The following is a 26,379-nucleotide window of genomic DNA, read 5'->3' as shown; positions in this document are numbered from 1 at the left end:
TTTCTAAGACTTTAAATCTTTACAGTAGGAGGCAGCCTCATCTTTATCCTACAAAGCAGCTGAACCATCAGTCTTAACAGTTAGCAGCCCAACACTTAACCCACTACATCACCAGGACTTATTCAAGTCGGTTCTGAACCATAGCAACCCTATGTACAACAGAACAGTCCTATGTACAACAGAACAGTCCTATGTACAACAGAACAGTCCTATGTACAACAGAACAGTCCTATGTACAACAGAACAGTCCTCACAATTGTCACTATGGCTGAGCCCATTGTTGCTGCCACTTCGCCAATCCATCTCATTAGGGTGAGAAAAGCAAGTCTCGCAGGAACAAGACTGGAGCCACATTCTCTCCATCTCTCTTGTCAAAACCACATTGCGAGTAACGACATCCCCAAAGCTCCCCTGGTAGAACTCATACCCTGATTAAGGGACTCCCTCAAGAACATGATAAAACTTTTCTACTTTTATTTTGCTTTGTTTGTTGTTACCATGGCTGTTGTAGTTTGTTTATTCTCATTGACAGCATTGACACTTTAGTTATTATTATCATTATTATTTGAACTTGGTGATTTTACTGCATACATTTTCAGATCTCCTCACTGATGAGTCCTTGTCACACAAGGAGTGAGGAGGTTGAGGAGCAACTCTGCCCACCTGAGAGCTGGTGTGTGTTTCTCCACTCTCTCGGTAGGCAATGTGAGGTCCACCTTCCCTTGAGGCAACAAGATGAAATGTCCTGAGACTTGGGGGACCTCAGCCAGTGTGGAGAGCACTGTGTCCTTGTTGGTCTAATGTAATGCAATGTTATATATATATATATGTGTGTGTGTGTATGTGTTGTTGTTAAGTGATGTCAAATCTGATCCGACTCACAGAAACCCCGTATAGGATTTCCGAGGAGTGGCTGATGGGTTTGAACCACTGACCTTGTGGTTAGCAGTCCAGTAAAATCTATGATGAACAAAAGATGTGAGTTTTAAATAAAGACAGGCTCAGAATCAGTGCCGTGGAGTACCAGATTGGAGTTTGAAACAGTGATCCTAATGTTCACTTCCAATGATGGGCCAAGCCCCACCTTGACCTCTATTGACCAAGCCTGGATGACCCCTCCCTGAGTCCTACATCCTCAGCATTGGCCAGCACAGCAGAGGGACTCAGGAAGGACAGAGTGAGTGGGAGGGCTATTACTCCACTTCAGACTCCTCTCATCCTGCCTGATTGTCCTACTCATAGGCAGGGCTTCCAGAGAACCCCTGACCCTGCACTCACAGCTCTTTTCCTCCAGACAGGACTTCCTCTGCTAAGGCGGGGCATACCAGCCATTCTTCCCGGCAGGGAGAAAGTAGAGAGCAATTAGGACAGAAGCCTAGTGGTCCCTCCACTCCCTGATACCATACCTACAACTAGATCCCTGAGACTCTTCTTTCAGGGTCTCCACACAGGAGACGTATTACTGAGCTTTCCTTTTGCTTCGGACTCCAGTCTGGCACTTCATGGTGCTGATGCTGATCCTGTCTTTATTTAAAATTCAGATCTTTTGTTTGTCCTGGATTTTTGCATTCATTTTCCTGTTGTTGTTATACGTTGTTGTTATTAAATGCTGCCATGTTTGTTCCGATGCATAGCCACCCTGGATAGGGTTTCTGAGGAGTGGCTGGTGGGTTTGAACAGTTGACCTTGTGGTTAGCAGTCTAGTTCACATCCTACAGCACCACACTTGGGCTCCTTTTTGTAATATGCTGTTGTTTTTAAGTGCCATCGAGTTGGTTCCAACACATAGCGACCCTGTATAGGATTTCCAAGGAGTAGCTGGTAAGTTTGAACCACCAACCTCATGGTTCAAACCTACCTTGTGGTCCAGTGTTTTTCCTATAGTGCCACACCAGGACCCCATTTTTGTAATATTTTATTGTTGTTGTTAACTGCAGTCAAGTTGGTTCCAACTTATAGTGACCCTGTGTAGGGTTTCTAAAGAGTGGCTGGTGAGTTCCAGAGATTATCCTACAACACCACACCAGAACTCTATTTTTGTAATATGCTGTTGTTGTTGTTGTTGTTAAGTGCCGTCAAACCAGTTCTGACTTATAGCAACCCTGTATAGGGGTACCAAGGAGTTGCTGGTGATCTTGAACCACTGACCTTGCAGCTGAAACTGACCTTGCAGCCCAGTTGATGACTGAGATATTTGGCACTCTCTTAGACTGCTCTCCCTATGTGAGGACCCCAAATACTTTGCCATGCCATGATGTCTTCATGGGAGTTATTCATTCTTTCTTTCTTTCATTCATTCATCCATCCATCCCTTCACTCATTCATTTCATGCACAGTAACTGGGGGCTTCTTTGTGGCAGATGTATACTGGGTATACTGGGTTCTAGAAAGAGAAATGTGAACCAGAGCTAGGCTCAGCCCTGAAGGCATTATTGGGGGAAGACAGCAATGGACACTGAGAATGTAGGACACTGTAGGACAGTTTCAGGCCAAAGAGACTCCCAAGTAAATCAAAATTATGCCAGTGAACACTTGCTGTGGTTTACCATGGGCCCGAGTTTGAGCTAACATCTTCCCCTGCAGCATCTCATTGATTTCCTCAACAGTTATTGTTAGTAAGCGTCATGAGTCGGTTCTGACTCATTGTTGTTATTGTTAGGTGCCATCAAGTCAGTACTGACTCATAGCGACCTTATATACAACAGAACAAAACACTGCCCGGTCCTAGGCCAACCTCACAATTGTTGCCACACTTGAGCCCATCGATGCTGCCACTTTGCCAATCCATCTCACTGGGGGTCTTCCTCTTTTTCTCTGACCCTTCACCTTACCAAACACAATATCCCTCTCCAGTGACTGGTCCCTCCTGACAATATGTCCAAAATATGAGAGACGAAGTTTGGCCATCCTGGCCTCCAAGGAGCACTCTGGCTGCGCTTCTTCCAACACAGATCTGTTGGTTCTTTGGCAGCCTAGGATAGTTTCAATATTCTCCTCCAACACCGTAACTCAAAAAGCATCAATTCTTCTATGGTCTTCTTTATTCACTGTCCAGCTTTCACATGCATATGAGGTTATTGAAAATACCATGGCTTGGGTCAGGCACGCCTTAGTCCTCAAGCTGACATCTTTGCTCTTCAACACTTTAAAAAGGTTTTGTGCAGCAGATTTGCCTAATGCAATACCTCATTTGATTTCTTGACTGCTGCTTCCATGAGCGTTGATGGTCAATCCAAGAAGAATAAAGTCCTTGACAACTTCAATCTTTTCTCCATTGATAAGAATGTTGTCTATTGGTCCAGTGATGAGTATTTTTGCTTTCTTTACATTGAGATGCAATCCATATAGAAGGCTGTGGTGTTTGATCTTCATCATTAAATGTTTTAAAACCTTTTCACTTTCAGCAAGCAAGGTTGTATCATCTGCATATTGCAGGTTGTTAATGAGTCTTCCTCCAATCTGAATGCCATGTTTTTCTTCATATCACCCAGCTTCTCAGATTATTTTTGCTCAGCATACAGGTTGAATAAGTATGGTGAAAGAATACAACCCTGTGGTACACCTTTCTTCTTCTTCTTCTTCTTTTTTAGTTTTTCTTATGAATTATGTGATAGTTTACATGGGAGAACACCAGCTTTATATATTCATCCTATCGTATTTCATTTCATTGCAATGATTACAACCCTCTCCATGCATCATCAAACAACCAAAGGGTACACTTGGCAAGTCTGCCCCCTGACCATCAGCACACAGCCCCTCGTCCTCCCTGAGTCTAGTGTCCCCAGCTGTTTCATTTGTCCTTGTCATTGTCTCTGCCTCCATTTCTGGCGTTACTGCTTCTCTGGGTAGGGTCTCACACTCCACTCTTCTCACTTGATGGTCCCAGGGACCTCCACTCCTGGACTGCAAAATCAACCACTCCCCTCCTTTTGTTACAAAACATCTACCTTTACATTTCTGACCCTCACAGTCCTGATAGCAATTATTCACTATTGTACCACAAGAATCCTATCCCCATCTCCTTTCATCAGCCCCATCCTAACAGATTGGAAACCACTCAGTGGAGATTCTACCTTCCCCCGCCCCCTCTGGACCTAAGCTCCCTTGTGAAAACTTGTAAGCCAGTCACTTCTTGCCTTTGTAGACTACTATTTTGGTTGCCATCATCTAAGTTGCCCATCCCTGTCAACTCTGTGTACCGACGGGGCGGGAATGATCCTCGCTGTAAAGATTAGTTCCCTCTTTTGAGGTCAAATTCATCCAACTGTAGTGGATTACTCTTTTTTTCCCTATTCTTTCTTCTTCTAGTCAAGTTCGAGTTCTGATCATCCAGCCATTGAAGTCAGGTCAAGTGGGTACTATGTGCAAGTATGAGTGTTTTTGTGAATCTTCCCTCACTTCATATCAGCTGGACGCTTCATTCTCCACTCTATTCCTCTCTGGCCATGTCACTGTCTCTGGACCCAGGAGTCCCCAGACATACTGCTGGCCAACCAGGTCTCAACCCAGGTTCACAAGAGCCTATTGAACAAGGTCAGACCCAGCTCACAACTTCATTGCTGTTTTTCCCTCACTTCCCCTTATCAGTGACTAACATGGTCAGCAGCAAGACCACATGCCTGCTCGTGTATTTCCCTTGAGTCTTAGTCTTGGAAGGTGGTTTGACCTGAGGGGACCCGACCGCTTGTCTTGATGGCTCCTGGCCGAACAGCTTGCTTGTTCTTATAGTAGTCAATCAGACTGCCTTTATTGTTTTTTATTTTTCCTGCTGGTCTTTCTTTCAAGAAGTATCTTCTGTTCTTCTAGCCACTCCAGGCTGATCTGCTTGTCCTTTCAAGTGGAGATTTCCCACCTCAGACAATTCTGGATGGGGTTCAGTATTCCACCTATGGTCTTATGCAATCAAAGGTTCCACAGGAAGCCTCTTTCACTGGGCAAGTTCTAGTCCCCTTTAAGATATTCCAATCAGTTATAGGCTGAAGACTGAATTGCAAGCTTTCTATTGTGATGTTTCTGGCTATTCCTTCCTCTCCCCCTCCCCTCAACTGTCTATTTTGCAATGGTAGGCAAGGGAAACCAAGATTCAAAAGACAGCCAAGAATTTTAACATTATTTCCCCTCTTTTACCCATTCAAACCATGCCTCAATCCCTGCATCTCAGAGCCTTGTTGTTCCAAGGTTGTGCATGCATCATTATTTGCCTCTGTCCCACTTCACCTTTCTTAATTTTAAACCATTCAGTATTCTCATGCTCTGTTCAAACAGCTGCATCTTTGTCCATGTACAGATTCCTCATGAGCACAATTCAGTGTTACGGAATACTCATACTTTGCAATGTTGTCCATAGCTTGTCATGATCCACATAATAAAAAGTCTTTGCATAGTCAATAAAGCAAAGGTAAACATCCTTCTGGTATTCTCTCTCTGCTTTCAGCCAACATCCATCAGGCATTAGCAATTGTATACCTCGTTCCATGGCCTTTTCTGAATCCGGCTTGAACCTCTGGAAGTTCTCTGTCAATGTATTCTTGCAGCCGTTTCTGTATTATCTTTAGTAAAACTTTACTTGCATGGGATATCAAAGAGATTATTCGATGATTTCCTCATTCGCTTCTGACTCATAGCGTTTCCAAGGATCGGCTGGTGCAAACTTGTTGTTAAGTGCCATCGAATCAGTTCTGACTTATAGTGACCCTGAGTCCTTCTGGGTTTGCACATACTTCTAAGGAAGTGGCAGTTAGGGACCTGAGCTTTGAGAAGCTATGTATAGGTAATTTGCACACGAAATAGAAGTAGGAGTCAAACCTGTGTGTCTGGATCTGAGCTCTCACTGGCTCCACTATTTATTGTTGTCGTTAAGTGCCGTTGAGTCAGTTCCGACTCATAGCAATCCTGTATACTATTTCCTAGGAGTGGCTGGTAGTTTTGAACCACAGACCTCATGGTTCAAACAGACATTGCAGTCCTGTGTTTATTCTATACAAATTTGTTGTTGTTGTGAAGTGCCATCTAGTTGATTCTGACTCATAGCAATCCTATGAGGGCTTCCAAGGAATAGCTGGTGGGTTTGAACCGCCAACCTTTTGATTAGCAGTCCTGTGCTTATCCTACAACACCATATGAAGACCCCTATACAAAATTGTGTCATTGTTATTATTTAGTGCCTTTAAGTCAGTTCTGACTCACAGGGACCCCGTTATAGGGTTTCTAAGGATTGGTCTGTGCAAACTTGTTGTTAAGTGCCATCAAGTTGGTTCCGATTCATAGTGACCCTGTACACAGTTTCTGAGGAGGAGCTGGTGGGTTTGAACTGCCGCCCTTGTGTTCACAGTCCTGATTCCACAGCGCCACACCAGAAGTCCACTATTTATAGTCCCTTTCTTCTTCTGCATGGGATAATCAGAGCAGACTGCCTGAAGGAGAGGTCCCTGTTTGCAGAAAAGACTTCCAGGATGCATTTACAGGAAGAAAAAGCAGGGTGAAAGAATGGTTTTGGTTTTTGTTTAACTTGTGGAATTTTATTTATTTATATTTGTATTTGTCTCTTTTTCTTGCAGTTTGGGTGAAAGTTTACAAAGCAAATTAGTTTTCCATTCAAAAAATGTATACGTGTTTTGTTTCCTATGACAAAAAGGAAAATCATGTGTAATGTTAACAAGGCATACAAAACAGTGTCAGACCCACAATTCTAAGAATCTGGGTAATGCTTTTGAAGAGTCATTGGTGCAGAAATTAGTCTGCGCCAGCATTGCTTCCTCTTTCTGCTTCTCCGTTTCCTAACCGACGTCAGCATAAATAGGAAGCAGGCGCAGGAGCACTGCTGTCTGGAGACTCCAACAAGGGACAGCGCTGCCCACCACCAAGAGGTATTGTCTGAATTCAAGGGCCAGAAGGTGTGGGGAGTGCAGGGAGTTCTGGATGGAAAGGGGGCTAAGGACAGCCTGAAGGGACATGTTAGGGAGGGGTGTGCTCTGGGAAGTTAAGGGACCAGGTCTTTCTTTGCCTCTGCCCAGTAAGGGAGGAGGCAGCCAGATGTCATCCTCTGGTTTGGGTGGGGTGCACAGGGCTTTGAGAGGGACCCACCTCACCAAGGGGGTCTGCCTGTACTGACAGAGAGGACCCCTGGGGGTGACAACTGCGTGTGTGCACCTGCTCTTACTCTGACATTAGACACTGGGATCGGTGAGTCTATTCCCACCTTGCCTTGGGTTTTCATGTCCTCATCTATGGATTGTACATGGTGCTGTTGGGTCCTGATGCCCGAGGTTAGGAAGAGAGAACGGTGTGTCCTTGGCAGTGCAGGGAACCAAGAGAAAGACTGCCAAAGGCAGAACCTGGACCCTTGTTCAGCTCAGACAACAGATCAGAGTAACAGGGAGCTCACTTTGGAAGTCCAGTCCTTTGTCCAAAAACATACGGGGCACCAAAAGGCTTCCCCAAGCCTGGGGGTGCATTTTTTACACATTCCCAGCTTTCCTATTGCTTCTGGTCTTGGATTACACTCTGAGAGCCATTGCTCTAAGCTACTTAAACACTGGAGGCTCCCACAAAACAGTCTCAAAGGTTGCTTAATCATGTTCTCGGAAACTTCCCTATAATATTAATTTGCTTAGAAAGAATTTTCTTCATGAGAATCAGGAGTGCTTATAGAAAGTAAGAATACAGATCTGAACTTTATATGCATTCAAAATCATTTTTTGAGTACTTAACACAGTTTGAGACACTATTCAAGGCATTGAGGGAACTCAGCCAGAAACTGTCCTCAAAATTCTTACCTTGATTGTTGGTGTTGTTAAGTGCCATCGGGTCAGTGCCAATTCATAGTGACTCTGTATGGGGTTTCTGAGGAGTGGCTGGTGGTTAGTTGTTCAGTGCCTATCCTACAGTACCACACCAGGACTTCACTTGGTTGTTGTTGTTGTTGCTGTATGCCATTGAGTTAGTTCCAACTCCTGGTGACCTTGTATAGGGTTTCCAAGGAGTGGCTGGTGGGTTTGAACTACCGACCTTGCAGTTAGCAGTCCAGTGTTTATCCTACAGTGTCACAAATGTTGAAGCTGAATTCCTAAGGGTAAAAAAAAAAATCAAGGGAAAAAGATAGATATATCAGGGCACGAGGACAAGTTGGGTGGCCAGGGTAAACCCCCTTACTGAGAAGATAGCACTGAAGCAGAGATCTGACAAGAGTGAGGGACCCAAGTAGTACTGAGTGAGCACATAGGTCCTGAGGTAGCAGCACTATATATAAGTGTGTGTGTGTGTGTGTGTGTGTGTGTGTGTGTATATACTTGTTAGAAACACAGAATCTTGGACCATATCCCAGATCTACTTTAAAAAAATAAGACTCCCTCATATTCCCCTCAGAGAATGTACTTTTACAATCATACTCTAGCCTGAACTGTTCCTAATGTGTTATTGTTTCATGCTGGCAAGTCATTTCCGATGCATATCAATCCTGTGTAGGGTTTCTGAGGAGCAGCTGGTAGATTTGAACAGCCGAACTTGCAGTTTAAACTGAACTTTTGGTCCAGTGCTTATCCTACAGCGCCATGCCACACTTATTTTTCTTGGGACCTACATGTGTGTTGTGCATCCAGGTGTGTTGGATGGGAGAATCAGGGTATGGACAGGTGTGTGTGTTTACTCTGGGGTAGAGGTTATGTGTGTCTATGGGTCCACATTTGTATTCGAGCCTTGGAGTGACACTAGGCATGCCCTAGAGACAAGTCACAGGTGTGCAAATATCTGTCTCCAAATGTCCAGGACTTTGTTGCATTTTTTTTATAAGCAGATTCTAATTTCTTTGACTTACTATCATTTTTCCCACTTTCTAGTATCTTTATATGACTATTACCTTTTCTATTAGCTTTAGGTTGCTTTTTCTCATTCATCAGTTTTGCTTATGTTTCCAGTACTTCAGAAGAGTTCATGAGCATATTTAGGATTATGCAAAGAAATACATGGATATTGCTCTATTAAGAATTCAAATATTATAGAATTCTATAATAATAAAATAAGCACTGGACTGCTAATTGCAAAATCGGTGGTTCAAATCCACCAACTGTTCCTCAGAACCCCTACACAGGGTTGCTATGAGTTGGAACCAAATCAGTGAAATTTAACAACAGCAACCAGTAGTGGGTAACATGGCCCGTTTCTCTTTCAGGAAATTGTCAGTCTGTTTTTTCATTGCAATAGATAAACATTGTCCCATTGCTTATGGATTCTTTTTCATTTCCCCAATTACAGGTGTGGTGTCTTTTATATGTTTATCCCTTTTATAATGAGCGTGCAGATGACCTTGGTCCATTTTCTGTTGGATTCTTTGTCTTTTACATAAAAACTCTAGGAGTCCTCTAGTGATCAAGTGTACCAATAATTTCAATATGGAATAATTCAACATATGTCTGAAATATATTCTCACAGATGACCATGGAGGTCTCTCTCTATATATATATCTTTCTTTCTCTCTTTCCCTATCAGTGATGAATATCTCATCATTCCATATTAATTTGTGATTCTTCATTCAACATAGAGTAAATTCTTAGGTAAGATAGAAATGTATCTATTGTGTGTGTGTGCTTACTTCCCAGATCTTTGTAATAATATATTTTGTCATTTGGTTGAGACTTCTTATTTTACAAAATGTCTTGTATCATATTTCAGTTTTTAGTAATCAAGTTTGTCATTTTTTCCATTCTGTTTTCTGCCGTTAGTATCTCATTCAACACCTAAGATTATGGGAATATTTTGAATGCTTTTATTATTTTAGTTTTGACTTTTGGAACTTTAATCTATCTAGCATTTGGAGGGCTGGGTAACATATAAAGTTATCACTTTTTCCCCCCTAAATTATCCTCTGATTGTGTATGTAGTTCAGCCTTTTCCTTAGTTATTTAAAATGCCACTGTTGTTGTTTTTGTTAGGTGTCCTTGAGTTGGTTCCAACTCACAGCAATCCTGCATAGGGTTTTTGAGGAGAAGCTGGTGGGTTTGAACTGCCATCCTTTTGATTCGCAGTCCAGTGTTTATCCTGCAGAGCCACACTAGGACTCTAAAATGGCATTGTTGCAGTTATGTGTTATTGAGTCCTTCTGATTCACAGTGACTCTGTATGGGGTTTCCAAGGAGCGGCTGGTGGATTTCAGCACCAACCTTGCAGTTTGCAGTCCAGTGCTTACCCTACAGCGCCACACCTAGTTCCTAATTGTTGTTGTTGTTGTTAAGTGCCGTCAAGTTGATTCCGACCCATACGACCCTGTATAGGGTTTCCAAGGAGTAGCTGATGAGTTTGAACCACTGAACTTGCAGTTCAAACGACTTTGCAGTCTGACGCATTACTACTTGATTATTTTTTTTCTCACTCTTTTCTGTTCCATTTGTATACAGCTATATTCTCAGACCGCATGGGGCTAATTAATTAATAGAGCAGGTCTCCCATCTTTGATTTGTTTTGATTTTAGAATCAGTTTGTCCAGTCCTTTTGAAATTTTGATTTAAATTGCATTGAATTCAGATCATCTTTAAGAGAAGAATTGGCCTTTGGAAAATATAGAAGTGGGTGATTTCTCTTTCTGTACCTTTGATGAGGGGAAAGGGAGCAGGTCTTGATGCTTCCATTTCATTTCTGACATTCATCACAGATTTCTGGTAGACTGAAATAAGAATTCCTTGAACTCTTCATCTGCCAAGAAGTTTCTTGTTTAGTCAAGGATGACTTATGTATTTTCAAATATTTGGGGTGGCATCTGCCAAGATAAACTTGTTCTTTTCTTCTTTTTTTAAAAAATTATAAAGCTGGTAATGTTCTCAATTACATGAAGAATTCCTAATGGTCCTTCTTGCATTTCTGGAATAATCTGTAACTGGTCATGATGTATTCTTATTTTAGAAGTCTTTATCAGATTGTTCTATGAAATCGTTTTTGGCTGGAGTGAATTTTTGTATTGTTTTTTCTATTCTCATCTTTCATTTCTACCCTTAAATTTCTTCAAGAGCTTGGGGATTTTTGTCTTTTAGTATGAAAGTGTTTGTTTCTTCTTTCTCTCATCCTCTTTCTTTTCCTTTCTTTTTCTCATGATCTCTCTCTCACACACTCTTACTCACTGTCTCTTTCGTTCTTCTGCCCTCATGCTTACCCCTCACACTTAATAACAGTTCATCCTTAGGTTTGAATTTGCGTATTTAATAGACATCTTTTCCAGCATATTCTCTTCCAAAAAAGACTAGGTCCTTAGCAAGTTTTCAATTCTCTTCTTACCTACCGCCACATTAAAATCATCTAGGTTTTAGTTCTATATTGTTAATATGTTGTTGTTGTTAAGCACCATTGAGTCAGTTCTGACTCTTAGGGATCTTGTATAGGGTTTTTGAGGAGCAGCTCGTGGTTTGAACCACCAACCTTATGGTTAGCAGTCCAATGCTGATCCTACAGCACCACACCAGGACTTCATTGTTTTACTATGTATCTATTTATTTTTATTTTATGCAGTAGAAACTCTTTACTTACCTACAAGTCTTACTGGTTTATTTGCTAAATACTGTTTTCTAGTATTGGATCTTTCTCGGATTTTTTCCTCCTGAAATGTATCCTATAATTTCTCTCTCTCTCTCTTCTCTCAGAATAGAAAACTTTTCTTTGTAGTTACATATCTAAAATGTGTAGATTTGTGTAGGCATTTTTGTGAATGCATGTGTATTTTGAATGTTTTTATGTTTGTTTTTTCTCTTTACCTTTACACTTCAAAGAACAGTTTGTTGTTGTTGTGCTTCTAAGTTTAAAAATATTTTCTCTCAGTATTTTATAAACCATTATCTATTTACAGTTCAGTGTCGATCATGAGAAATCCCATGCCTACCCAACCTTTTTTTCCATTGAAGGTAACCAGTTTGTCGTTGTTCAGTTTTCTTCTGGAGGCTTCTAGGATTTCCCTTTTATTCTTGGAGAACTGAAATGTCACCAGTGTGTGACTGGTTATGACTTATTGGACTCTGTTTCTTTTCAAGTCCTGTAAAGTTCTCTTCTATTAGTTCCAGTTGTAGTTATTTGGCTGAACATGGAAAATCCCCAAACAATAGTGGCTTAAATAACATAGAAGTTTATTTCTCCCTCACATAAGAGATGTCCAGAGATAGGCAGTCTCAGACTGGTGTAGTTGTTTCACTGTCATGGGGGACCCAAACTCCTCTCCTGTTTCATCATCTTTGCATATGGCTTCAAAGTAACCTTATGGTTCAAGATGGCTGCTGGTGCTCCAACCATCACATCTGCGCTGCAGACTGGAGGAAAAACAGAAGGGACCCCTCCTACCTGAAGCAACTCCCTTTAAGCAGCCTTTTTGGAGGGTACAACCAATGATTCTGCTCACATCATTTAATCACATCAAGAGAATCTAGGAAGTACAAAGTACAAGCTAAAACCTTGACTTCCATTACCGAGAAGGAAAGGGGCAGGTAGATAGCAGACACTGTCTACCACACCTGCTGTCGATTCTCACTACTCTTTGCTGCTGGGTGTAAGAACCTTGGAATTCATCACCAGGTCTCAACTTTCCTCAATGACTACCCATCTCTTTGTCCACTTACTCTGAATTTTAGGAGCATCCCTTGTCTTCAACGTCTACCGCTGTTCATGATTGTCTGTAGTGTTCATTCAGTGATTTGGACCATCATTGAGACTTTTTTTGGTTTTGTTTTAATTATGGATTACATACTTCCAAGTTCAAGAACTCTGTTTTGATTTGGTTTGGTGGGGTTTTGTTTTGTTTTGTTTTATATAGCAGTCTGTTCTTTAAAATAGCTATGATTTTACTAAAATCCCCTGAGGATGCTAATTTAATTGTTTAAAAGTTTTCTGTTGTTCCTTCTGGACTGTACCTATCTGTAGGAGTGCCTGTTGGGTAGGTATATGCCAGAATAGACAAGTCTGAAACCGATGCTTGGGGATACAACTTTTATTGTTGCAGTGATTGAGGGCCCAGACTCTGGAGGCAAACCTTCTGTGGGTCTCAGGCCCATCCTCTTCCTTACTAGCTGTGGGATCCTGGGCAAGGTCTAAAATGCCTTTAATCTTGTCTTCGAACTACCAGCTGTTCCGTGGGAGAAAGATGAAGCTTTCTGCTCCCGTAAAGATTTATAGCCTCGGAAACCCTGTACAGGTCGCTATGAGTTGGAATCGACTCCATGGCACATAGCCACCATGACCTCATCTTAAGATGAGCATTCCAGTACCCTACATGTGCTCCTGTTAATCCCAAAAAGCCCTTTGAACAATGCCTGGATCTTGAAAAACATTCAATAAATGTCAGTAACTAACATGAATTCTCTACGTGTGTAAATTTTCTACTCATGTTATCTGATGACTAATCAGTTTGTATGAATCTTTTATAGTGACCCTGCATAGGGTTTCTGAGGAGTAACTGGTGAGCTTGAACTGATGACCTTGAGGTTCAAACCGACCTTGCAGTCCAGTGCATTAACTCACAGTGCCACTTCATGACTTCCATACCTGATCTCTGTAACTTCAATCCAAATAATCTTTCATAGTTTATTCTTTGCTTCATGTTGTGGATAGTTTTCTGTAGGATAAGCATTGGACTGCGAACCACAAGGTCAGCAGTTCGAGTCCACCAGCTACTCTGTGGGAGAAAGAGAAGGCTTTCTGCTCCCTGCAAATTTTCATCTCTGAAGCCCTATATTTGGGTCACTATGAGTTAGAACCAATTTGACAGCACTTAACAAAAACAACAATTAAGTAAAGGAGGTTTTTTTGTTTTGTTTTTGTTTTTTTGTTTTTTTTTTTGCTTTTATATAGCAGCATCTGCCAGACTTTAATTCTCTTATTTCTGTTTTTAAGCACCGATCAAAGATATTCATTTCTATAGTTTATACATTTGATACGTTTTAACTCATTACTTTTTTTTTTAAAACTAACCTTCAAGGTGGTGTGAGATGGGGATTTAAGATGATAGGTCTTCTATTGTGATTCAATTATTTTACTCCTCTTGAAAATCCATTATTAATTCATGATTCTTCATTCAACATAGAGTAAATTCTTGGGTTGAATAGAAATTTATTGTGTGTGTGTGTGACAACAACACACTGTCTTGCTTACCACATCTTGTAATGCATTTTGCTATTGGGTCGATCTTTATTACTTTAAAAAATCCCAGTAACTTTCCTCACAAGTTCCATGAAAGCCCCTTGCTAGCTTTTGACTGAAATTGTGTTACACTTTTAACTGACTTTGGAATGAAATCCTCTTTGGCTACATACAGTGGTTTTCATTGGGAATTCTTCAGCTAGATACTGACAGGCACCGCAGCCCACATGGACTCTCACACACCTGCCCTCTGACAATCACACCCAATCTTTAGATGCTTAAGGGAACAAATTCTCTTTCCCAGCCCTGAACAAGCTTCCTCTTTTCCAAGCATTTACTGGACCAACCACAACCTCTCACTGAGTTCCCACAACATCTGTGTGAGATATGTGTGCCCATTTATGATGCAGAAAGTGGGGTTCAAGGAGCACTGAAGAGTTCATTCAACTACAGAGCTTGCATTGGAGTTCAGCGTAGCCCAGACCACACTTACCCTGGGAAATGTGCATCCTGGGTGGGTTTAGACAATCTTGCTGGACAAAAAGGAGTCGTGGTCCTCTCTGTTACAGTGTCCTGGGTATTTCCCTAGGTCTAAGGGCAAGAAAACAAGGAAATCCCCGGCTGAGTGGAGACAAAAGGGAACTGGCTTTCTGAGGTTGGGGAGGGAAGGATGACAGTAAATAGAGGGGGTAGAGTGAGCACCAGGCTCTGAGTGTTCCTATCTGTGTGTGTGTGTAATGTCATATCGGTAGCTCACATCCAGTACAGTGACTCCCCAAAGTGGAAGTAGGCAGGGGTTTTTGGGAAATTGATCAAAGCCAGGCTGCCTCCTGGGGTCCCCAAGAGCAAGTTACTGCACACATGACTGTTGTATGACCTAGTGGGGGCTCCCAGACTCAGAGGCCATCAAGCCTGTGTCCCTCACAGTCACACACTAGGGAACTGAGGCCCAAGGGGAATGGACAGTCCCAGTCTGCTAGCCTGGGTCCTAACCCTAGGGTCATGTCCATCACAGTTGGGTCCCTGGGGCTGCAGGAGGGGAGGGCAGCTCTTAGCTGACAGCTCCTTCTGTAACCTCCTGAAGAGACAGAGTCCTGGAATGAGGAGCCACAAGAGCCAGTGACATGAGCCAGACCTGGTCACCAGCCTGATAGGAACAGAAGATTCCTGGGCAGGCCCTACCCACAGCCTGGACACACCATTCAGAGCTGACCAGGGAGATGGCACTGGTCCAGGGGTTGCTCCCCACTGTCCTGTTGACACTGTGCTGGGCAACCAGCAAGGGAAGAGCCCAAGGTGAGTCCCATTGTTTCCTTTCTCTACTGGCCGGTGAGATGCCCCCTGCAGGGACCTGAGGAAGCTGCAGAGTCACAGTGGCTCTGTCCTTCCTCCTAGCTCCCTTCCCTCAATCTTCCTCCCCTAAACAAAGGGCAGCAGTTCAAAACTACCAGCTGTTCCGTGGGAGAAAGATGAGGCTTTCTGCTTCCGTAAAGATTTACAGCCTCGGAAACCCTGTACAGTGTCGCTATGAGTCGGAACTGACTCAATGGCACACAGCCACCAGCCACTACTCCTCCCTGGCTGCCCATCCCCTCTCTCTGCACACTCCAGCTCTCCTTGTCTGGTTTCCTGGGAAAGTCACCTCAGGCTATGCCCCCTGTCTGCCCTCAGTTCTCAGTGTGGCCTTGGAAGCTCTGGCCTCCACGTGGTTGCTCCAGGCTTCCCTCTGACCCTCCATCCTCTGGGTAGCTTCCAGGTCCTGCCCTAGTGCCTTTGATCCTGCAGTGTCCTCTGCCTGGATTCTCTCCCTGACTTTGGCCTCAGCAACCTCCTCCTGATGCTTGGAGGCCTTGCTGGGAGATCCTCTGGCTCTTGGGACAGCGTGAATCTCCACTCATAGCTTCCCGGAGGGGCCAAAGGAGGGAGGTCCCAGGGTTTGGACTCTGCCCTGCTAAATCTAGGACTGGGTTTGGAGTGCCCTTCCAGGTCATGCAGTGGGTCTGATGTATCTCCCTACTCTGGAACTGCCCTAGGGGCCCCAGAGCAGAGCTCAGAAAATGAGCTATCATCCGAAGTGACTGATTGACAACCAGGCCCCTACTTCTACCTGGCATATGGGAACTCCTCCCCAGCACAGGGCACCTGGGGGCACTGGGAAGGGAGGTGCTGAGGGACATCTGATGGCAGTCAGTGGTGATCTGTTTTCCTCTCCCTGGTCAGAAACTGTCCCCCTTAAAAGCCTGCGCTGTTTCAATGACTACAACAGTCACATCAAGTGCAGGTGGACAGACACTGAGGCTGGCCAGCGGCTCATCAATGTGACCCTTTACCACCGAGTGAACAAGTGAGTGATCCCAGGAGGGCCTGAAGAGTGGGGAGAGGCCTAGAATCAGGGGGTGGGGGGTGGGAGACAGGACTATAAAATAATCCACACAAAGGTCTTTATCTAGGATGTCTAGTTCCCAGAGGAGGAACCCGATGCCCCTGCCCTGGTCTCTTGTGAGGTATGGGCTCTAAGGTCTCCTGACTTCTTAACCTGTGAATCTGCCCCTTTCTCATCCCCTGTCTCCTGCATGTCGATGAGAGTAAACCAGCCCCAGTATAGATAAATCAATATCTGGATAGAAGGGCAAGGACAACTCAGAAAAGGCTGCACCACACACGGCATTAATTAATGTCATTGAATTGTAATATTGAAACTGTTCAGCTGGCGCACAGTCTCAACAACAAACATAAAATATTAGAAACAAAACTGAAAAGTCTCCAAGCAGGAAGATCCTCCTCCTGCCTGGAGGCTGCACCCCACCTGCAGAATTGTCCTGCCCCGCCCACCCCTGCCCCCATTGCCTCCACATTCACGTTCTCTCTTCTGGCCCTGGATGTCTCCAGCTCATGTCCTCCACTGTCCTCAGACCCTGCCCCTAGCGTCATCCTCACCCTGTGTCCTGCTTCTTACTGCCCATGGACACCCCCAGAAAAGAAGCTCCTCAAACTCACATACTCTGCCTCACACACACTGGCTGTCTCTTCCTCTTATACTTCAGACTGGACCTACCCCAGGGCCTTTGCACATGTTGTTACCTCTTCCTGAACTTCCCTTTCCCATCATCTCCTTCAAGTTTCTGTCCACTTTTTTTTTTACATTGCATCCCCTGTCACTATTCTCCCAACCTTCTTATCCCCTCTCCTGCTCTCTCTTCACAGCCTTTGCTCAATCTAACATACTCCTTACTTCATTCACTTGTTCAGTGTCTGTCTCCTTCTCCAGAATGTCCGCTCCCCAGGCACACGGGTTCCTGTCTGTAAGTGTGTGTGAACAAGGATTCTCATTCACCTTGGATTAACACATGTCTCCTCCTGGTAGTGATCATCCACAGCCAGTGTCCTGTAAGCTCAGTGATGACGAGCCCTGGTCAGACTGTCCATCTTCACCCTGTGTGCCCAGAAGTTGTGTTATTCACCAAAAGAACTTTGCCCTCGGCCTCAATGACTACTTCTCCTTCCAGCCAAACAGACCACTGGGAGCCCAGCTCAGTGTTACCCTGACTCAGCATGGTGAGGGTCCCTGGACAGGGTTTGATGTCCTGTCTAGACTGTGGTCATCAGGGGTGGCCTGACTTCAGGAGGTGGACCAGAGAGTCAGGGTCTTCAAAGGGTGGAGACACTGGGTTGGGGTTGGGTTGGGTCTCTTGAGGTTAGATGTTGTGGTCCCCTCATTGTCTCTGCTCATGGAAACGCTGGAGAAGGAAGAGCTTGAGAAGGCTCTTGATAAAGGGACCACCTCCCGGCTCTGGCTACGCCCACCACCTGTCAGGCCATTGGCTGCCTGCACTGAAGCCTTCCCTTCCTAGTAAAGTAGAAGCATCACATACAGCTTGCAAACCTCATTCATCAGTGTAGTCTCATCACCTTGTGCAACAACCCATTTATAGATGTTGTACTGAGGTCCAGAGAAGTTTGTTGTTGTTAAGTGCTGTTGTGTCAGTTCCAACTCATAATTACCAAGGAGCAGCTGGTGGGGTCATTTTCCCAAAGTCCCACTACTGGGCAATAGTAAGCGTGGTCTGTCAGACATACTGAGAGCTTCCTGCATGTAGAGATGGGACTCAGCACCTTTGAAGGACCCCCAGTGTTCCCCTGCCTGCCCTCAGGGACACATGAGATGATGCCTGGTCTTGGATGGGTGGTGATGATCCTTTTTATAGAAGCAGTGAGGCCACATTTGATTTATATTAGAGGAACCTTCAATGACACTTCACTCTCATTCTCATTGATTCGATGACATGTGTGCTCAGAATGAGCCTAAAATAATGACAGGGGCCATTTTTTAAATCATGCAGGTTTTAGGGAACACGGCCTAATTCTTAAAATTATGCTTGGTGTCATATGCTATTTTGTGACCCCATTTTAATGATGACAAAACTAAGGCTGAGAAAGGGTGGAGACTTGCCCAAGGTTACTCAGCTGTTGGTGTCTGATGTTAGCATCCTGGATCCAAAACACTGGGCCACCAGCTGCCCCTTGTAGGCATCCAGTGGGGAGTGGGTTCTGGCCTTTGCTCCTTGCCTCTTTTGCCTGGAAGGGTTGGTTGGGTTAGGCCATGCTGAATTAATTTCTAACAATGTTTCCAAACACGTGTTTGGTGAATGAGAAAGATTTTCCTCCTGAATAGAGCTCAGACAGCACGGGCTAGAGGTGGGGAAGTGGTAGACATAGAAGGAGAGCTAGCATACTGTGGGCAGGTGTGTGCCCCATGCAGAGGGGAAGAAGGCAAGAAGTTCTGGGGATAGCAGGACAGGCTGCCCAGAGGAAAGAGTTTTAAGAGTGTGGAGTAGGAACAACATGTGCAAATGTCAGAGACAGGGAGGGTGTGGCTACTGAGCAGAATATCATCTGTAGAGTGTTGCCCAGTAATGGGAGAAGAGAGGGAAGCAGGCAGGCAGGAGCCTGAATCTGGAGAGGCTGTTTGTCCTTCAAAGGACTTTAGGGCTCATCCCCAGCCATGGACGGTCATTGAAGAGGAGTGATCTGATCAGATATTACTGCTAATGGGCACTATGTAGGCTAGTTTGGAAAGGTGGGGAAGTGAGGAACTGGCTGGAATTTATTAGTGATCTAAGTCCCTGGCAAAGGAGCTCTGGTAGCATTGGGCTGGTAATCTCATGGTCAGCAGTTCAAAACTACCAGCTGTTCGGTGGGAGAAAGATGAGACTTTCTACTCCTGTAAAGATTTACAGCCTCAGATGCCCTGTACAGGGTTGCTATGAATCAGAACTGACTCCATGGCACATAATAACAACAAATCCCTAGCAAGAATTTCAGACGGTTTGTCACTGAATCAATTCCCATTCATGGTCACCCCAGCTCTAAGAGTAGAACTGCTCCACAGGCTATAATCTTTATGAATGCAGGTTGCTGGGCCGTTCTCCCACTGCTCCTCTGGGTAGGTTTGAACTGCCAACTTTTGGTCAAGTGCAAAAAAACTTGTGCCACTCAGAGATCATGAGCCAGGATCCATTCAACAGCAATCTGTTGAGTGGATTCTGACTCATGAGGATTGTGTGTTACAGAGGAGCACTGCTCCATAGAATCTGAAACAGAAGATCCCCAGGTCTTTCTCCCGCAGCATAACTGGGTGGGTTTGAACCAGTAACATTTGTACTGATGCAGATTAGAGCAAACCATTGGCACCACCCAAGGACCTAGAGAAAACCCATTGTGATTTGAGTTGATTCTCATTCATCAAATTCCTACAGAACAGAGTAGACAGACCTGCACCATAGAGTTTCCAAGGTTGTAATTTTTGCAGAAGCTGACTGTCACATTTTTCTCTAACAGAGCAGCTGGTAGGTTTGAGTCATTGACCTTTCAGTTATGTGCTGAACACTTAACCACCGTGCCACCAGGCCTCTGAGACCTAGGGTTGGGTTTACAAAGCATGGTAAGAAAACAGAGGTGATTCATGCATTACTTCACTCATGTTTAAGCTTCTAGGGGAGCGGTGAACAAGTTAGTCAGCATCCCACGGTGGGAACAGCAAAGGCTTCACTCTGGAGGAATCAGGAACAACTTAGGAATGGGGTGGGAAAAGCATGGGCGTTTCCTTCTAGAGCACCTGTTGAATAGGGAGCTCTGATACAGCCCACGGAGTTTTGCAATGAATCAGGGAGACCCTGAGGAGAAGTGAACAGGGCAGATTAGCACCGGTCTTCTCTGAGGTTCCCACATTTGAAGATCTGGGACATTTCACTTCCTCTATCAGTTTCTTCATTAGTGAAATAAGTACTTGGACTTAATTTCTGAGGTTAGATGATTACGTTTGGTTCCCGGTCTATTCTGTTGGTAGCAGCTTTCTAGAGCTGTATGCTGAGGAAGATTTCCACACCAGGATGAACTCAGGGGCTAAGAGAGTAGTGATCGATTAGTGATGCCTGTCCTGGCTGTGGATTGGAAGGGGATGGTTTGTGGCCACTGTATCACCATTCTGGATTCTAGGAATTATGCAAGACTCTAGTTCTAGCTTGTTCTAACACACCAGGATCCACGCACAGCGTAAAACCCATCTTATCTGTACTGTTATTGAATTTTTTGTGTTTGAAAAGTCACCCCTCAACAATCAGATTGGGTGTTTCAAGAGGTAGGTGCTGTATCATTCATTAATACATGTACACAGTGCCCATTCCCAATAATATCAGATCACATCACACCCCTTAAATGACTGTCCATGGCCTGGGGGTGGACCCTAAATTCCTTTGAAGGACACAGAAGCCTCTGCAGATTCAGGTTCCTGCCTGCCTGCACCCCTCTATTCTCCCATCATGGGGAAACCCTCTAGCAGTTTCTACTGTGCTCAGCAGCCACACCTTCACTGTCTCCAGACTTTGCACATGTTGCTCAAGTCAACACTGTTGTTCCCCTTCAGATTTCATTGCAAATCTCTGTGTTCCAGTAGCCCAGCAGATACAGGTTAGCTGATACAATGATTTCATGAGAAGTCTGTCACTCATTCATTCATTCATTCACTGTCACCCACAAAATTCAGTAACCTGCTACCTCTCAGGCCCCGAGAGAGACACCCCCAGCTTCCCTAAACTTCTTGTCTACTTTGGGAGGCAGACGGGTAAACACATAAACTGTCAGGTGTGATAAGTACCATGGTGAAGAGATTTACAATGGACTATGGTGAGACCTTGTGGCATTCCAAATGGCTACAAAAAATGGACCCAAAGATACCAACAATTTTGAAGATGGTGCAGAACTGATCAATGTATATTGTAAATGTGGTGATCATGAGTCTGAGTCAATTCCATGGCACCTAACAGCACTGTGATAAGACAAGAAGAGGAGGAAGGGATTCGGACCGGGAGGAGGCAGTTAGCTAAGGGGATCTAGAGGAGAAGAGTTTGTCCTGGGCTTTGAAAGCTGCACAGAAAAGTCAGCAGGTGGAGAAGGAGAAGAGTGGACCGAGAAGAGGGAGGAACATGAGCCACAGTGCCCTCTGCTGGGAAGGAGGCCACAGAGACCAGATTGTGGGGAGGTGGGGCATCCCAGAATGAACTGTGGCTCAATTTCGTTTATGTCAGCACCTGTAACTGAGCTTACAAATTCTATGCAGTGCATCTGCACAGCTTCGTTCGTGTTTTCATTTGATCCTATAGGTTTCACAAGTGAGAGGTCATAGAAGTGAGATGTCTGGTCCAGGGTCACTCAGCTGATCTGTCCACATCAAAGGTCATGATAGTTCTTGCCCTCCCTGCATTTGCCCTGGCCCCTGACTTGTCCTTTACTTTTGCCCCTCCAGTCCAGCCTCCTGCACCCCAGGACCTGCTGGTCAGTGTCGCCGGGGACCGCTTCCTGCTGACATGGAAGGTGAACCCTGGGGGTAACCAGACCAGCTGGCTGTCCGACTGGCACCTGGAGTCTGAGCTGGCCTACCGGCGACATCAGGACTCCTGGGAGGTAGGGAACCGTGGTCAGCTCTGCCCTGAGCCAGCAGGACCTGACCTGGCCTGGCCTCCTCCAGCTCCCTTTTTCCCCACAGGATGCCACCACCCTGTACTCCAATTCCTCTCAGGCCAGTCTGGGGCCAGAGCACCTCGTGCCCAACAGCGGCTACGTAGCTCGTGTGCGGACATGGCTGGCCCCGGGCACAGGGCTCTCGGGACGACCCAGTGAGTGGAGTTCTGAGGTCAATTGGAATTCACAGCCAGGTCAGTGGCCAGAGGTCAGGGTTAGCCATGAGCTGGGAGGGTGGATCACCACCTTGGAACAGAAGGGCTTTCCAAGTCCACACTTGTGGGATTCCAGGAGTCTGATGTGTCCCAGATGGGTGATAGCTTCCCTGGGCCAAGCTCATCTCCACTGAACTTAGCAGAGGCAGGGGAATGTCTTGGGTCCCTCTTCTGCCCACTCCCTGGCTGGTACTAACTGCAGTAAGAATAGTAATCATGTTCCTTGCAGTCAACTGCAATGAGGCTTCTATGTGCAGGACATAGCAACACTATTGTGTTTAATCCCCAAAGCACTGACCCACAGACACATTGCCCATTTCACACATAAGAGAAGGAAGGTTCAAAGAATCCACTCTAAACCCTGTGGCTGGTCTCATGACTCATGCTGTGGCTTTGTGATGCTCCCATGGGACCCTCACTCAGAGCAACAGAAGGAATGAATGAGGGGCAGAGCAGGGAATGAACCAGGGAATGTCTCCTTCCAGGGGATGAGGCCCAGCCTCAGAACCTGCAGTGCCTCTTCAACGGGATCGATGTGCTCAGTTGCTCCTGGGAAGTCAAGTCTGAGGTGTCTCACTCCATTCCCTTCACCCTCTTCTACAAGCCCAGCCCTGAAGCAGGGTGAGTACATGTCCTCTCTTCCAGGCCTTGTCCTGACTAACCTCCTTGTCTCCGTGGAGATCATTCTGGAGTTTCCTCGCTCACCTCAGCTGTGCTCCTCAGGGAGAAGGAGTGCTCGCCAGTACTGAAGGAGAATATCAGCAACACCTACACCCGATACCGGTGCAAGATTCCCGTGCTGGATCCCAGGACCCATGACCAGTACACGGTCTCTGTCCAGCCAAAGATGGTGGAGAAGCTTATAAAAAGCTCGAATCACAGTGAGTTTGCCCACAGCCTTCTGTGTGGGTGGTTCCAGAGCTTCTCCTGACTCTGTCTTCATGCCTGTCGCTTCCAAAGAAACACAGTGCAGCAACCAATCTTCTGCAAAAGTGATTCTAGTGCCTTCTTGAAATTCTAAAGAAGCAACAAATACAACAATAACAATGACCAAAAATATGAAAGAAGATGCATTGATGACCCCCAGGAACACTCTTTAAAGCCTTTCCCCCATTCCTTGTGCTTCAACTCTGCAGCTCAACTGAAGTATCAACTATTGACCATGCCTTCCTGACCCTTCCATCAAACTTTCCCTTTCTGCTCCTGATTGGATTTTTCTCTTGATGATTTCCAAAGTCTTCCCTTGATTGACATTGTCAATCTACTAAAGAATTGGTCTATAATTTACCCCTTCCATCGAGAGCTGGGGAGTGTATTTTATTTGACTGTAGACCCTAGCAAGTTCATATCCCTGATGCCTCTTATGAAGCAAGAACCCTAATGCAAAGAAAGGAACCTTCTAGGATTGATTCAGGATGACCAAAGGGTCTTCCATCCAGTCATTAATGTGTGTCAGTCAGTCTTAGTCACTGGGTTTGAATCCACCACTTACTCTCTGGGGTCGTCAGTAGAGATAGACTGCCAGCACCCGTGCACAACATATAGAAAGGACCCAGTCAGACGCTTGGCACTAACAGACCTCAGCAAATTATCAGAGCTCACATTATTTTTACAGAAGCCCTGCAAAGTTATCAGAGTTCCTGTAACTAGTAAGTACTCAGTTACTTCAGCAAAGGTGAGGTTTGAGTCCACCTAGCGTACCTCAGAAGAAAGGCCAGGCAATCTACTCCTGAACGATAATGACCATTAAAGACCCAGTGGGTACAGTTCTACTCTGAAACACACACGCTTAATAGGAGTTTTGATTGGCTCAATGGTAACCAGTTTGGTTTGATTTTGGTTTTTGGAAGTTGACAAGTTGAGATCACTCTTTTTTTTATCCTGAGAAGTAAACAGAAGCTCAGAGTGGTTGAGTGTCTTACTTAAGGTCACACAGCTAGTAGAAAGTGAACCAGAACTGAAGGTGAGAACCCATGTACCTTCTCTCTCTCTCTCTCTCTCTCTCTCTCTTTTTAAATCTCTTCCAACTTGCTGGTCTGGTACCCATGAGGGAGGTGCAGTGTACAACACCTTTCCTATTTGGTTGGGGAAAAGTGTCACCTGGGTGTTGCTGAAAGCCTGCTAGAGCTGTGTATTGAAATCCTGGGAGCTGGTCTTGGCCTTTAGATGTGCCCCTAAACCTCGTCCATGGAGAGTAATCCAGAATCAAGCTCAATCCCAGAGACTCTGAGACAGAGGAATGAAACGATTCAGCCAAGGACTTTGGGGTTACACTGCTAGAATTCCAACCTTTACTTTGCCCCCTTGTTAGCTACCATCCTTGAGCAAGTTACTTAGTTGCTCTATGCCTCAGTTTCCCCACCTGTAAAATGTGAGCAGTTAGTAATACAGTTAATATAGTGCATAAGGCTATTGTTAGAATTGAGTGAAAAATACAAACAGAGTGAGCAGGTGTGTAACTGGAACACAGTCATCATACTTCGAGCGAAGCCAGCTAGTAGCAGTTTTAGGTTTACTTTGTTGTTGTTGCAGGCTCCACTGAGTCAGTTCTGACTCATAGCGACACTATGTACAACAGAATGAAACATTGAGCATTACCTAGGCTCTGGACACCTCCTAAGAAGGGCAACTCATTTGAGATAGCAAAGAGGGACAAAGACCCCAAGATGGGAGGGTCCTAGGTCAATGGAAACAGCACCAGGGATGAGCAGGGAATGCTGGGAATGTTGCATTTGAGGGTCGAAGCTGGAATACGCCCCTGATTAAGCTCTCCTACCCTCCAGTCCAGGTAGACAGGCCAACCCTCAACGTGACCAAGAACGAGGACAGCTACTTCTTGCACTGGGAAGCACAGAAACAATACTTCAGTCACATAGCATACACCTTCGAGGTTCAGTACAGGAAGGACACTGTCTCATGGGAGGTAACGACCCGGGGCAGGGAGGGGCATGGTGTTGGGAGGGGCTGGGGAATAAGGATTACCCAGGAAAGCAGTGTCGGGATCCCGTATGGTCAGCAGGACACCGTCCACCTCTTGATGAAGGAACTGAGGCTCACAGTGGTCATGTGACTTGGTCAAAATCAGCACAGCTGACCCTGCATTATAAGAGGGGCAGGGAGGATTTTTCAGAAGCTGCAGAGCCCTGGTGGCCACTGGGCAACACTGAGAGCAGATGGCTTCCGGTGAGCAGGTGGCTCAGTCTCTGCCCTGACCTTGGGCTTCCCTCTGGCCCGTGGACAGAGCCTGGCCCAGACCAGAGTCCATAGAGTCATCCCCGTACCCAGGCAGAACAAGGGGAAAGAGTATTAGAGAATGGTGTGGGCTCCAACACCCCAATGTCTCAGGGTCCGAGTGCCCCCACCCCAATCCCAGAGAAGCTGGGAGACAGAGATACTTCAGAGGCTCCTGGGGTCCTGACATTGTCACCCATCCAAGGGGTAATATCCAAGGGCATTGAGTAGGGGCACCCCAGACAAAGAACAATACAGCTTTCTTCTTCAGTGAGAGCTGAAGTCAGCAGGTCAAGCCAGTTGGTAGGAAAGGGAGAGCTTGAGCTGAGCCCACATACCAGACTAAGGTCTTAACTCCCGCCCTTGTCCACCACCTCTCCTCTGCAGGAAAGCAAGACACAGCCCCTGGTGAACGCCCACAGCATGGCCCTGCCCCCTCTAGAGCCCTCCACCAGGTACTGGGCCAGGGTGAGGGCCAAGGTCAAACCTGATGGCTACAACGGGATCTGGAGCGAGTGGAGTGAGGAGCTTTCGTGGGACACAGAGTCAGGTAGTTGTCCGTATATCTACAACCCCTCCAGGGATGGCCCAGCCAGGCAGGATAAGGGGGAGAGGAGGGGAGATGTAGAGTCAGAGATTGGACACTCAAGGCCAACCCCACCCAGAAAGGGCCTTACTTAGGCAGAGAGTAGAGCTGGCCAGCAGGTCCCATGGAGAGAAGTGGGGGGGAGCCCAGGAGGTGGGGCCTATGTGGGGCTCAGGGACACACAGCAGTGTGGAGTCCAGCTCTCGCATGGTCGTGAGACACGAGAGGAGA

At 45.5% G+C, this 26,379-nt stretch overlaps 1 protein-coding gene and 1 pseudogene across 1 annotated transcript in view; both read left to right on the top strand.

Moving 5' to 3' along the window:
* The window catches only part of LOC102835340, a 63,650-nt pseudogene extending 51,016 nt beyond the window's left edge, over window positions 1–12,634 (top strand).
* A 2,686-nt stretch (window positions 12,635–15,320) lies between these two features.
* Window positions 15,321–26,379, top strand: part of CSF2RB (colony stimulating factor 2 receptor, beta, low-affinity (granulocyte-macrophage)) — a 19,966-nt gene continuing 8,907 nt past the window's right edge. Inside the window, exons 1-9 of the mRNA XM_006865281.1 lie at window positions 15,321–15,396; window positions 16,321–16,444; window positions 17,465–17,655; window positions 21,902–22,059; window positions 22,142–22,310; window positions 22,817–22,952; window positions 23,055–23,212; window positions 25,115–25,254; window positions 25,950–26,112. Of these exons, the coding sequence (XP_006865343.1) occupies window positions 15,321–15,396; window positions 16,321–16,444; window positions 17,465–17,655; window positions 21,902–22,059; window positions 22,142–22,310; window positions 22,817–22,952; window positions 23,055–23,212; window positions 25,115–25,254; window positions 25,950–26,112 (1,315 nt within the window). The remainder of the gene's footprint in view (window positions 15,397–16,320; window positions 16,445–17,464; window positions 17,656–21,901; window positions 22,060–22,141; window positions 22,311–22,816; window positions 22,953–23,054; window positions 23,213–25,114; window positions 25,255–25,949; window positions 26,113–26,379) is intronic.

This window comes from Chrysochloris asiatica, unplaced genomic scaffold, assembly GCF_000296735.1.
Source record: "Chrysochloris asiatica unplaced genomic scaffold, ChrAsi1.0 scaffold00076, whole genome shotgun sequence".
NCBI classification, from domain to species: domain Eukaryota; kingdom Metazoa; phylum Chordata; class Mammalia; order Afrosoricida; family Chrysochloridae; genus Chrysochloris; species Chrysochloris asiatica.
The sequence above is the reverse complement of the archived record's forward strand: the minus strand, read 5'-3'. Positions and strand labels throughout refer to the sequence as shown.